A 13,139-nucleotide genomic window follows, 5' to 3' on the forward strand; every position below is an offset into this window, starting at 1 on the left:
GGTACTCAGCATTTCTATCGGCCGCCTGTTTGCACTTCAGCCCTCACAGGAGAGGGCAGGACTAGAGCAAACACGGTGCAACGGGTCTTTCCTTTCCCGGATGGCTCATAATGGACCCTGGCAATGCCATGGGGATTCCTACTTGCAAGGCTGGGAAGCGAGGCCTGGTGTAAGGTCACCCACCACCAAGCTTTGAAACCTGGGCTGCTCTGTTAACAAAATGCACTCTCTCTTCCCTCATCATTTTTTTTTAAGAAATATTAATTCGTGCAGCAACTACTCCCCTTTGTTCCCCAAAGTCCAGCAACAGGGGCCCAAAATGACTGCAAGTGAATTCAGTATTGATCAGTCTAACCTCTTGGGCCCCTATCAGTCAGGTCAGGCTGGGCAATGGATGTTCAAGCCTCACAAAATGAAGGGCACTCTAAGAGTCTTCTGTGTTAGCGATATGACAGGGATCTCCACACGCTGACAGCAAAAGCTGCCCTGCATGGGAATGTGAGATGAAATGAAGCAGGGAAGGAATGTACAGTCCAGTGAGAGATGGAAAAGGGTTCAGAAAAACGAACTGCTCCCTGCCAACCAGGGTAAGAGAAGTGCTGCCATTGATGAGTCTACTCCTGTGACACCAGCAGGTGAAGATTTTCAGAGCCTGTTGTGACTGTGACCTGGGCAGGATGGGATTAACAGTGTAATACAATCTCTCTAGGTTGGCAGAAAGGGCAAGATCAATACAGCTAGTGGATTAGGCCTAGAATAGAAGTGCATGAAGCCTGCAGCCTATTCGGCTTGGCTTTCTACTTCTAAAACACTTATGCAGCAAGTATGCCTAGAATGAGAAGATTACTAGCAGATCTATGTGTGCTAAAGGCTCCCCGACAGACCTTAGCACACCGATTCTTCTGGAAGAGAGCTGGTTATAGCTGGATGGGGCCAGTAGTAGGGGTGGATGCATATCCAGCAGCTGTCTCAGCTTCTTGAAACAAGCCTACGTGCTTGTGCTTGGTCTGGAGAACTTGATTACAGATTATAAAAAGCCTGTTGTGTTTATGCTGGCTAAAGGCATTAGAAAGCAAAGCAGGATATTTAGGGTGCTCATTTGCATATCACTGAGGCAATGCAAGGCTTAGCTGGCTTTTGCATTTGCAGAGAGATTTTCTCCGGATTCCCTTATCACGTGGGCTTACACAGGTTCAGCTGCAAATAGTTCCCTCTTACCAACAGGAGAGCAGGACATTTCCATGGCCTGAACATGCCTTTCAGCTCTCTCCAGACAGCCTCAATCCCAGCATCACTCTTGTTTCATTAAGCCCCTCTGATGCACAGCCCTGCACGCCTGCCAGATCAAATTATAAATACTGGGAATTTCAATGAGACTGGAACTATATTTGGAAAGGCTTAGTGTAAGCAGCAGCATGGGAGCTCCCCGTTCCTTTGGCGTTTGTAGGTCATGTCAGATGTGATGTAATCAGAACAGCAAAGCTTTCACATAGCTTCAGCAATCTCTTGATGCTGCTACAGAAATGGAAATGTTGCCTATATATTGGTCTGTTTCAAACCTGAACCAGTTTGAGGCACAGCCCATTTGGCTTACCGAGGATCATAGTGTATCTAACAAACCAGCATGAACAGCACATGAAGGTGGTTCAGTCCAGATAAGGACTGACATCTAGCAGTGACATCCACCACTGCATTTCCTCGTTCTTTTTCTGTACTGCACGCAGCATAAACACAGCTGCTTGCTGCATCCCAAAGCTGCACAAAGAGAAGGTCCTGGGTGAGAGGTTGGCATTAATATTCCTGCTTCACAGGGTGGAGAATTGGAGAGACCAGAGTCAAAAGCAAGTCAAAGGGGATTCTGCCATCTTGGCTCATGTTTTCTCCACCAGATCTTGGTCTGCAACCTGCTGCCATCAGGGAATTAAAACTGACTTGCTGTGACACATCCAAATCCCACAATGATTTGGGAATCAGTGTTGCAGAAACAAAGTCTGGATAACTGCTGAGGGAGCAGGAGGGTGACTGAGTGTTGAGCCGTCTTTCTATGCTCTGGCCAAAGCATAGAAAGCGCATAGCGGCTTGCAGCTTTATGCTTAAACTAGTTCCACAAATTCTTCCCTGAGCCATGCACTGTTTTCTAGAGATAAGGGCTGCAGATCTGCTCTGGGACTGAGGAGGATGGAGAAAGGACAGCAGCTACAAGGGGTGGTCAGGAGCATTCTACTTCTGTACTTCGCTTCCTTCTGTTCCCTACTTGGCCAGAGAGTTTCTCAGAGATGCCTTGTAGTATAAAGGTAAGAGAGTCCAACAGTTCATGGTGCCAGTGCAGATTTCAGATATCTTTACCATACTGACTACATTTTGGTGGAAGCTTAGCTTGGATAAAACAGTAGGGATGATATTTGAACATAAACACAACCTTTTTTGGCAGAGCTGACAACTGCTTTCTGAGGCCCCTGTCACCATAAAGCCAAGGCTTAATACTTTATTTATGAAGTAAGATGTGACAAAAAACCCTAGAACTGAGGTGAGAGACTTGGAAATAGCACTTATGTTCAAACAGCAAGAGGCCAACAGAAGAGTCTGAGTCACACCACTGAGACAGAACAACCCCAAAGGTCAGGAAAGGCACCAGCTCCCCAGACTGGCCAGCAAAGCAACTACAGGGGAGCCTGAGCTGGGGAAAAACTGCAGGGAGATAAAAGAGCAACAAAGAGTTCAGCTGTGGCTCTCATTTGCATTGCAAATAGAGGTGAATTAGGCAGATGCAACCCTGGACAGAACATGAATGTAAACGTTGCCTAATGCCTGCAGGGTCATGGATACTTTGCGGGAATTTGTGACATACCTTCAGGTAACTTCCGCTCTGAATGCAGGTACCTGTGAATGACGAGAGACATGGGGGTAAGCATTCAGTGAAGTTACTCAAATGCTGATTTTACATGTATAAACTCTGTGCACTGTATCGACCCTTTTCTCTTAATACACACACATTTACAGTGGCTCTGACGTTTTGCTCAGTAGGAGTTTGATCTTTCTATGACTTTGTCCTGCAAAGTCTCTGTAGCAAAAATATGCATCTTGGAAACAAGATGAGGGGACCAGCGCAGGAAATGTAAGCAATGATGGTACTTCCATCAGGAAGTGTGAGCAAATGATCCTGACCTGGTGAAGGCATGTGAAGGTGTTAGCTTCAATTTCTTTTTAACCCTCTTTTTTTGCTTTTCCTCCTCTAGCCTGTGGTTCATGGCTTCAGAGCACTTATGCTCACATCACCATTTGCATCTTCTCCAAATTTGGCCCATCACAGGGGTGGGAGAGAAGCATGTCTCCAGCAGATGGCACTCAGAGCTGTCCCACACCCAGGCTTGCTCTTTCATGAGAAAAAAAATCCAAACAATGGAACATTTGCCAAAAGGAGAAAGGAAAATAAAAAAAAAAGTTATTTAACCCTGTGTTATTTAACACTGTGTAATATTTAAAGAGATTGTTATCATCTTATAGTGGTGTATTTAACAAAGGACAATGTGAGAGTTCATGTGTAAATCAACCAGGATAAAACATACATTATATGTGAATTGTTATGTTTCTCCAGTCACTTTCAGACTAGGATTATCTCTGACTATTGGTTAAGTTCAAGGAAAAGGATTAGCTACAAAGGCGTAGACAAAATAGGAAGCACGGAGTAAATGAATACCCAAAGCAATTCAAAGCAAAAGTCAAGCCAGAAATGCAGGTCATGGCAGAACTCAAACAGCAATCAGAAGACATATGCCTCAAACAGATTCTCCTGCCAATGGTCTCCTCTCCTCCAGAGCCAAAGATCTGCAAGCAATACCATTTCCGACTAAGAAATGGCCTGTAGTACTGATTTGGCCACCTTCTACCTCACAACTCAAGTCTTGCTGTTCAGACTCAGCTTTTTCATGTTGCCTTGTAAACATTACCAGAATTTTTTTGAGGAGGAGGAGGAAAAAAAGATTTAAATATCTCCATTATTGTCTGCTCTACTCCCCTGCTAGAGGCTTCTTCCCCCTCAACTAGAATCTGGCCACCCAAAGAGGTGATTCAGCACTTGGTAAAGCTAGAGGGGTGGGAACTTCTTGAAACTAGCTTGGAGAGAGAAAGCAATGAGTGGTTGTGAAATGTAGCTAACTATCCAAGGCACTAGTCTCTGTTCTGGACGTGCTGCTCTGCCATAGAGGGGATTTTCAGAACACTAATGGACAGCAAATTAAAGGTTGTGAAGAAATGCCCGAGACAAGACAAGGTAGTGCTCCTCCAACACTGAACTAATAGTAACAATCATCCCTGGCCACTAGAAACAGAAGCAAGGAGAGATCCAGTCTCAGTAGGAACAGATCAGTAGGAACAGAAGGCACCTGCAGCAGAGAAGGAAAGTTTGATCCAGCAGCAAATTAAAGATCTTGTGTTTACAAAGTTCAGGGAGACAAAAATTGTATTTTGGCTACTGAAGGGTCCTCCAGGTTGCTGCCAGGCAGCCTTGACGCTTTGGTCTGGAAGAATGGGCACACAGAAACTCTGATTCTCTCCCTGTCATTTTTGTCCTGACCCAAATGCTTCTCAGCAAGGTTCAGTGCAGAGCTACAGGAGGCTACAGGCCTCCACCCTGCTGCAAGGCTGCAGATGAACTTGCAGCTTTGCTCATTTGTATTTCTCAGGCTAGAGATGGTAATGAACTGTACTTGCACAGAGAGAAAAAAAAGAAAAACAAAACTCTGCCTCCTGCACACATTCATAAAACTTGCCAATCCTCTCCCAAATCAATCTTCTCACTCCCATCTCCACCCTGCTGGAGCTGTCTCCATGGGACACCTCCAAGTAGGGGAGAGGTTGCAGCTCTCTGCTGTTGCCATTCTGGGAATGTTATTTTAGAGATTGGATTTGCTATAGTTTGGGTGAAATGAAAGAGTCTGGCATGAAATTCTGACAAGTCAAACACAAACAGGCTCTTTTTCAGGAGCTCTTTCCACATGTTTTCTTCTGGAGAGACTTTTTCTAAAACTTTTTTTTTTAAGGTGATCTGAGAGGGCTTGATCCCACCCACCCACCAAGAGCCTGAGCCCAGCTGATTACAGGGCACCCTTTACTGCACCCCCTCTAGTATGCCTGGTGGCAGACTTCAGATCCACATTCGAAGGAGAGTGAGACCCTCTGCAAGAAAGAACTCCAAAAGGCTGAAATGGCCCAGCAACCCCAATTCTGCAAATTGATCCTGAATTCCCTGTCTTTATTCAGGGAACCTCAAGGAAAGCTGTCAGCAAAGTGAGTGGGCTGGCTCCTAAAAGGCGCTGATAACTGGTACCTCCCCTTGATGGCAAGGAGCAAGTCAAGATGGAGCCGAGACCTCAGTTTTGGGAAACACAGAACTCCTCTAGGGACAAACCAGGACTGACGCCCTGGTGGGTGGATTACAGTTTTGGTGATGTTCTGTTCAGTGAGAAATTGTTCAGTGAAATCAATGACTTCACTCTCCAAACAGTCTCCTGTGCCAAAGGCAAAACCCTTCACTGAACTGACTGTGCTGGCTGCTGCAGAGCACTGGGGAAATGCAATTGTCAAGAGCATGGCAGAGAATGGAAGTCTTAAAGATGCACTGGGGCTCCATTTAGGAGCCTAGCCTCTAATCTGCCCAATTAATCTGATGAAACAGATGTGGAAGAGGAAGAACAGCCAGTCTCCCAGGAATTACAGAGACATTAGAGAGAGATACTTGCCAGATGTTGAATGTTTACTATCTGGAACGCCTCCTCCCTCCCTAACCGGACTTTCTGGCTGCATTTCCATGCACCCTGAACTACACCATGTAGCAACACGCAGTTTAAAACACTGTTCAGGCACACTGTACTCACACATATTGCAGTGGCAAAAGATGGTTCTGCCAGTCAGAAACAAAGCTGGTGATTCAGAGATCTTCTAGTCGACAGAGCTGCTCTTTGCTTCTGTCCCTGCATTGTCTGAGAGAGGAACGTGCAGTTTCACTGCTCCAGTGAGGCGGGGAAGGACATTCCTTGATACTGTTTCTTTGAAAAAAACCCTTCTTAGGAGGGAATCCCTGCTGAGTACCAACAGTTCTGGTGCCCTGTGCTCAACTTTGCCTTAATGGCTCTCAACAGTGTCATGGAAGGGCACTGGGATGAATGAACTTGGTCAAATTAAGGAAGGAGGGCACAGGGGCTGAAGGAATTAGATAAAACTGATGAGGAGATGCCCAATAAGATACCAACATGATGTATGCCAGGCATGGGGCAGAGTCCTCCGAGGGGAAGGGTCAGAGTCTCAGAGGGTGAAAAACAAAGAGAGGAGGACAGTTTTGCCTTGCCCTTATAGAGACAGTCTGGGTGCAATCACAGATACCACTCATAAGTTCCCCCATCACTTGGGACATTTAAGACCATTAAAACAAAATGCCAGAATTGAGTTGGACTGTGAAAGGACAGACTGAAACTTAAGGTACTGGAACCTGTTCTTTCATCAAAGGTCTTTATTTTGCAGTGAACCTAGAAGGCTAGCAAGGACTAAACAGCCCCAAACGCACACATTAATGCCACAGGAAATTCTTTTCTAAGGTGGAGCAAATAATAATCAGTTTGGAAAAAGGATTTTCTGGAAAAAGGCATGGGAAAGAAAAGACTGTACTCTGCTTTCAGAGTGTAAATGAGATGCCACTTATTTGAAATGCACGGGCTACAGCTGCTTAAACCTAGTAAGAGATCAGTCCCATTCCAGCCCCCAGCACTGTAAGAAGGCAGCCAATAAAAATGGTCTATCGGGGTACCATTTGATACCAAATCAAGCTAATCACCCAAGAAACAGCTTGCTTCCTGCTCCCCACATCATTTAAGAGCTGGCCTTAGAAATTCAATAAAAGCAGAACTGCACATCTGTAGGGATGTCATGCAGTTGATGGCTTTTGAGGAGAACCATACCCACTGAGCCTGTACAATGCACTGTTCATTGTTTTGATTGGAAATGCTCTTTCCCCCTCACACATGCCCCAAATACTACTCAAAACACATCATGCTATGTCCCATGGCATTCATAAATGGGACATTCAATAGTCAGGCAAGGCATCAACATGGCATCAGTGGCACTCAAGCTGCACCGTAATCAACTCAGGAGTGATAAAGCCCTAAGTTCCCAAATATCACCTCTGCATAGTCTCATTTACAATCCACCACCAAGCTGATGGCCATTCAGAAACATCCTGCAGGACTGAGAGGTGTTTTTCCAAATGGAACTAACAAGAATAGGCTCAGCTAATGATGCTTTGATGTAGCTTTTTATATGGCATCATTGATATAAGTTTCATGGATGCAGTTGCTATAACAACATAATGCACAGTGGTTAAATATAGCAGCTCCTATTTTCCACTCAGTTTGCTCTGCCCTAAGCAGACAGGGACTATTCTTTTCAGTTCTAGCTGGGATGAGATGGATTTGATCGCTCACTGGAGAAAAAGGTGGTGCAGTCCTTCCTCCCCCTCACACAGACCATTACTCTCCAAGCACGCAAACAAACAACAAAACCAACAGCCTCCCATTTGCTAGGCTACTGGGCAAGAGGGTTTGTATTAAATGGAAATGCACAATGACTCACGCAAAACTGCATCACCTTGATAGTGCACGTGAGATCGGTGCAAATCCTGTCATTTCCAAGTGCAGAAAAGAGACATGCTCAAATATTCCTGTCACGTAGTATTTACCATGCTTATTACTGTAGTGCCTAGTGACTGGCCAAATGCTGAGAAGGGAGTAGAGTGACCTTGACATCACTCGAGACCTGTCCTTCCTCGTGGATGTGTCTATAGGATCCAGGCTCTCTTGGCTGCAGGGAAAGCTCCTGTTTTGGGGGATAACAGAGAACTGCTTTTCCAAATCAAGGTGATGGGGACAGAACAGAACTACAGAGGATTGCTTCCAATCCTCCCTTCTTTGCTATAGTGGGGCTTTATTGTTTTTTTTTTCTTTCCAGTCTGGGAATCAGAAATAAAATACTCCCAGGGGACATTGAAATCAAATACCAATTTGTGTTCCTCTCTCATCCTGTTTTTTTCTTATTTTTCCCTTGCAGAAGAACAAAATCCACTCTCAAATCATGGCATTTCACAGTTCCTCCCTGATCTGAAGCCTAGACACATAGCAGCAGCTGGACTCCCTGCAAAGCTGTCAGGAGGGTGGGAGGTTGCTGCAAGGGGAAGGGCATATTTCTTCTGAGTAGTTCCTGCTCCTTTGAACATAACCTCTGTTCCAGAGCCCAAAGGGTATTTATGTCCTTAGCAGATAATGTTGAGCATCTGCTCAGCTATGTCCATTTCCTGAACTGTTTTGTTCCTTGATGCTGTTCAGAAATCTGTGGCTCCTGAAGCAAGGAGTGTGTCACACAGCCTTGTCTCCCCCCGCTTGTGCAGTAAGCAGCCTCTTATTTAGTGGCACAAGGCAGATCTCCCATAGACGGGGGGGGGATCTGAAAGTGTTAAGGATCACTGCACCAGCCCTCTGCTTCACTCTTTCTACTTACAGCCACAGGAGGCAGGACCCTGCAAGACCTTGTTTAAAGACTGTTAATAAATACACTGCACAGGAGGGGAGAGTTTATTTGTCACGCAGTCCTGGGGCCCTGGGGGCCAGGGGCAGCGACTGCTGCTTTGCAAAGCCCTGCTGGCAGGGAAGTGTGTGAGAAGCCTCAGCATATGCTCCCAGCGCTGCCTGCCCCGGCCAATATGTGAGAACTCATCAGGGCACTGAAAACCAGGAGTGATATGGTCACGCTCTAGTTCCTCCATGACACAAACTGAAAAATAATGAGAGCAAGCAAACCACTAAAAATAAGTTTAACCTTTCAGTGGCCACAGTACTGCTCCTGTCACATGCAGATGACTATGCCACCATGCTTCTTTCTGCTGATTCAGGACTGGAAAAGAGACAAGACCCAAGCCAGCCCCTAGTTAATGAGAGCTGTTTATACTCTGGGGTCCATATCAACATGTATCTCATCAGCCCAGGACAATGTTCTGCTGTAGGCTAAGGACTAATGCAAAGGTCTGAGGTCAAAGGGCTTACAGATAATAAATACTTTCTAGTGACGTACTCTGAGTTGAAAAAAAGGTTAATATCCCCACTGTACATACACAAAAACTAAAGCACAAAGGTGGGAAAGTGATTTCTGTACAGCCCCAAAGTGTGACAACAGTAGAGCTGGGATCCAAATCCAGAGCTCTCCTTAATTCTCTCATACAGAATTCAGCTGCTAGCTTGTTTCCCCTGTAGCTTCTCAGGATGCAGAGGGACACCTAACAATCTGCCCTCCATTCCTATTTGCTGCCCAATGGCAATTGACTGTGCAAACACTGAGGTCCAGGCAGCTGAGAGCTCTTTATTCCCTCTGTGCCACTGGTGTGAGCATCGGTCATCAGCCTCTATCCCTCACTCACTGGACTGGCTCCTCAAATAACATTGTGCTGGAAAACATCTCCCTGCTTAGCCCAAACAAATGCATTGTTTGCTTTAACTCCACCTCCTTTCTTTCTGTTACGATGTTTCAGAAGTTGCTCCGAAAAGCCGTGACCCCTTCTAACACTGAACTTCAGCCATGAGATAAGATCAAGGACTCTCAGCATCTTCCCAGTGGAGCTCGGTAGCTCACAGCACTGGGTTCTGCAGCACTTTAGCTTTCTTCTTTCAAGTGAGAAAGGCAAATCACTATGATGTTAGTAAGGAGAGCCAGAGAGTTATGTGAATTGTGCAGATGATTCAGAAAACAAATGGATGCTAAAAATACAAAATATACTTGCAAAGAGTTCTTCTCATGCCAGGGAAAAGCAGGGGAATCTCTAGGGGAGATCTCTCTCTAGGACACAACCAGGTCTGAATGAGCAAAGGATTAAAATAAAATACGCTAGCTGCCTTGCCAGGCAAAATTTGGGTGATTTTAACACAAGGGATTTTTGTCTAGCATACTTCATACATCATGGCACAGACACAGAGGCTCTCAGAATTTAAAGAATAAAGTGGTGGAGGAAGGAAATGACTCAGGAAGAGTGGTAAGTGAGGACAGCTCTAGTGAAAGAGCAACTTCCTTGGACCGGAGAGGTAAAGTCAGATGCCCAGACAGGATGGCAACATCCTCTGGAACAACGGAGCAGAATGCTCCACAATCTAACCACCACCTGCTCAGGCACTAGCTATTTGCAACTTCTCCTCAAGTGCAAAGTGATCTGTGACCTACGGTATATTCTAGTGGAAGTGTATTCCTGCCCCAGTGGTAGGAATCAGAAGGTGCTGGTGCACTGGGAAGAGAAGAGCCGAAGAGGACCAAGAGAAAGGTGGACGGGCAGAGCAGCAGCAGGTGGAATAGAAAAAGATGCTGTCGGTCATTTACAGAGCTGTGAGAATTCCTCTGAATAGTATCATGTCCCACAGACTGGCATTCATGTATATCAGCAAAGTTAGCACTGTTCTTGGCTCTAGCTATTAAAATTTGCTGCTTACACACAAGCACCACATTCACTCTATAACACTATAGTGAGGCATCCAAAAAAGCATGCAGAACACTGTACCTTAAAGCAGTGTAAAGAGAGGTGTGGTTAGCGTGACCACTCACTCCTCCCGCATCAAAGGTTACCACCTGCAAAGAAAAACCACAGAATAATAATCACTTAGGAGAAGAAAAGAGACTGTGCAATAACTGTCTTTGACATAATATGGCACTGTCCCAGCCCGTTGCCTCTGAAGAGTTGTGTTTGCCTTGCACAGTGAGGCCTTGTGTGTGAATTCACAATACAGAAATACAACTAAACAAGTAAGTGAAGTCACTGGATCTAAACAACTACACAATCTAAGAGCTTAAACAGCAGAAAGACAAGAAGAATCACATTCTCAGAGGCAGGATGTTCTTCTTACTAATTATCTGTCCAAAAGATTATGTTCAGAGTGTCCTGTTGCAAACTGGTTGTCCCTGGCCCAAGTGGTCCAGCTCTATGAATCACTCTCCTCTGGATCTAACAACATACTAGAACATCTGTGGATTGCAGGGTGAGACTGTAGTATGTTGTATTGTGAGTCAGGACATAGTTGCTCTAGCAAGAACAACGCAATCATGTATTAGTGTCCTGCTTGTAATGAGGCTTCATGTCAGGATCAGACAGTGATAAAATAATCTGATCTGAGAACAAGCCTTTTTAAAGAATCAACTGACTGCACCTTTTGTACAACCAACTCAGGATTTTAGCTGAACAGGAAGATTGTACTGTTCATTGTTTCTTTGCAGGAAGAAAGGGGAACTTCACAGTGCAGAAGTAATGTGTGAATGCAGCATTACCAAATCACCTTTGAAAGCACGGAACATCCTTGTCTCCCTGCCCTCAGACGTACCAACAACGCATTAGGGATGAAGCATCCCCCCTAAGGGTAGAGGCAAGGGCTCACTCTGGGCACTACGTGAAGTGGGAACTGAAAGGCTCCTGCTTCCAACCTAGCGGACAGACTGGTGCCACAAAGCCTGGAGCAGCTAGGGTACATGTGCAGGTAGGCTTTCCAGACAGAGAAAGTGACAGTCCTTGAGCGATTTAAAGTTAGGTTTGTGCTTTGAGAGAAGCCAGGCAGCTGAGCTCTTCACAGCTCCCTTCTCTACGAGTGGGAAGAAATCATAAGCTCCCTACCCTTCAATCAATGCCTGCTTCCTTGCCAGCTTCTTCTCTTCAGGGAGGAAATGCTCCTGCCTTGCTCACTCACCACAGTTCCCTTCTCAAAATCTATTTTATAAGTAGGGCCTGAAGTACTGGGTTAAAGATCAAGGGAAGATCAAAAGCCACCCTGCCCGTCCTGCAACTTGCTACTCCACCCTCCAACAGGAGAGGCCCTGTCAAACACAGGAGTTACTGTGTAAAGAGGGAGAGGAAACACACACAAAGACAGTGATAAGAAATACTCAGAAACCACAAACCCCAGACAAGCCTGCTCACAAATCCATCCACCCAGTACAAGTCCACAGTCAGACTTTCCACTTTGCCCAGCGGCTGTAATAATGCTGCCAGCAAGCAGCAGGGTTATTCAGTGCTGGCAGGCAGCAGTGGGACCCAATTTGGTTATGAGCAGGTACAAAGAAACATTTCCAGGTCACCTCCTTTATAAGGAGAAAAATTACATCTTCTGCTTTGGCTGTTTTTGCTGTACACCAGCATTACCTGAGAGGCTCTCTGCAGGGACTGCACAGTCCAGCATGGTGCTGAGCCCTCCCTAAGGATTTCAACTGTTAGAGTAGCTCACCTGATCCAACTCTAGCCTAGCAGAGACAATATTAAATTCTGTACAGCTCAGGGAACCAGCATATCACCCTGTAGTTTAGAGATAAGGAAAACCATGCTCTGAAGTCACTCCTACCTAGAGGAGCTCCCTCCTAAGATGACAACTTATCCCACTCACTACTGGCAGAGTAAATTCCTACACAGGTGAATAAGTGTGAGTCTATCAAGGGCTGGACTTTTGGCGCTAAAGCTGTTTACTCAATGGAGACAGAGAGAGGGTCCGTCTCTTCACGTACCCTGTAGAAATGTAACATCTTTAAGACTACTAATCCTGCTTTCAAATGTGGTTTGAAATTAGCCAATGGGCTCTAAAGTCTTTTGGGACATGCATGTGCACACACATATAAACACAACTGCATTATTCTTGTTTCCTTAGGAAACCAGGCAAAAAACCTCGGGCAAGCCAAAACATACATTTCTCCTGTTATGGAGGGCATGAGAGAACAAACCAGAAGACTGAGATAAGAGACTGTAGTGAGCAGACTAAATAAGCTAAGCACTATTTTTACAAAACTGGCTCAGGCCAACTGTGAGAGCACAAGGCTGCATTAGGAAATATTCCTGACATGGAAATTAGCTGTTTAGAAACATTTTTGGAGGCTTTCCCTCTCCACACCTATTCTGAAATGGGAGCTACTGTTCCTAGTGCTGCTGGGGCTATACAACGGCTGAACTAGCTAAAGAGATCGCACAAGGCTAATTTTCAATTGTTGTGGTCTAATTTACTCCTAGAACACTTCCACCTGAATTGCCTGTCCCTTCAAATATGCAAATTCGTAAGCACAGTTCCAAAAATACCTGAACACCGACCTGA

General features: G+C 45.4%; 1 protein-coding gene across 1 annotated transcript in view; it reads right to left on the minus strand.

The window, feature by feature from the left end:
* The window catches only part of PIGL (phosphatidylinositol glycan anchor biosynthesis class L), a 61,248-nt gene that overhangs the window by 4,666 nt on the left and 43,443 nt on the right, over positions 1-13,139 (minus strand). Inside the window, exons 4-5 of the mRNA XM_026101418.2 lie at positions 10,580-10,647; positions 2,849-2,880 (exon numbers count right to left, since the gene is read on the minus strand). Coding sequence (XP_025957203.1) covers positions 2,849-2,880; positions 10,580-10,647 — 100 coding nt within the window. The remainder of the gene's footprint in view (positions 1-2,848; positions 2,881-10,579; positions 10,648-13,139) is intronic.

This window comes from Dromaius novaehollandiae, chromosome 19 (genome assembly GCF_036370855.1).
Source record: "Dromaius novaehollandiae isolate bDroNov1 chromosome 19, bDroNov1.hap1, whole genome shotgun sequence".
Lineage (NCBI taxonomy): Eukaryota > Metazoa > Chordata > Aves > Casuariiformes > Dromaiidae > Dromaius > Dromaius novaehollandiae.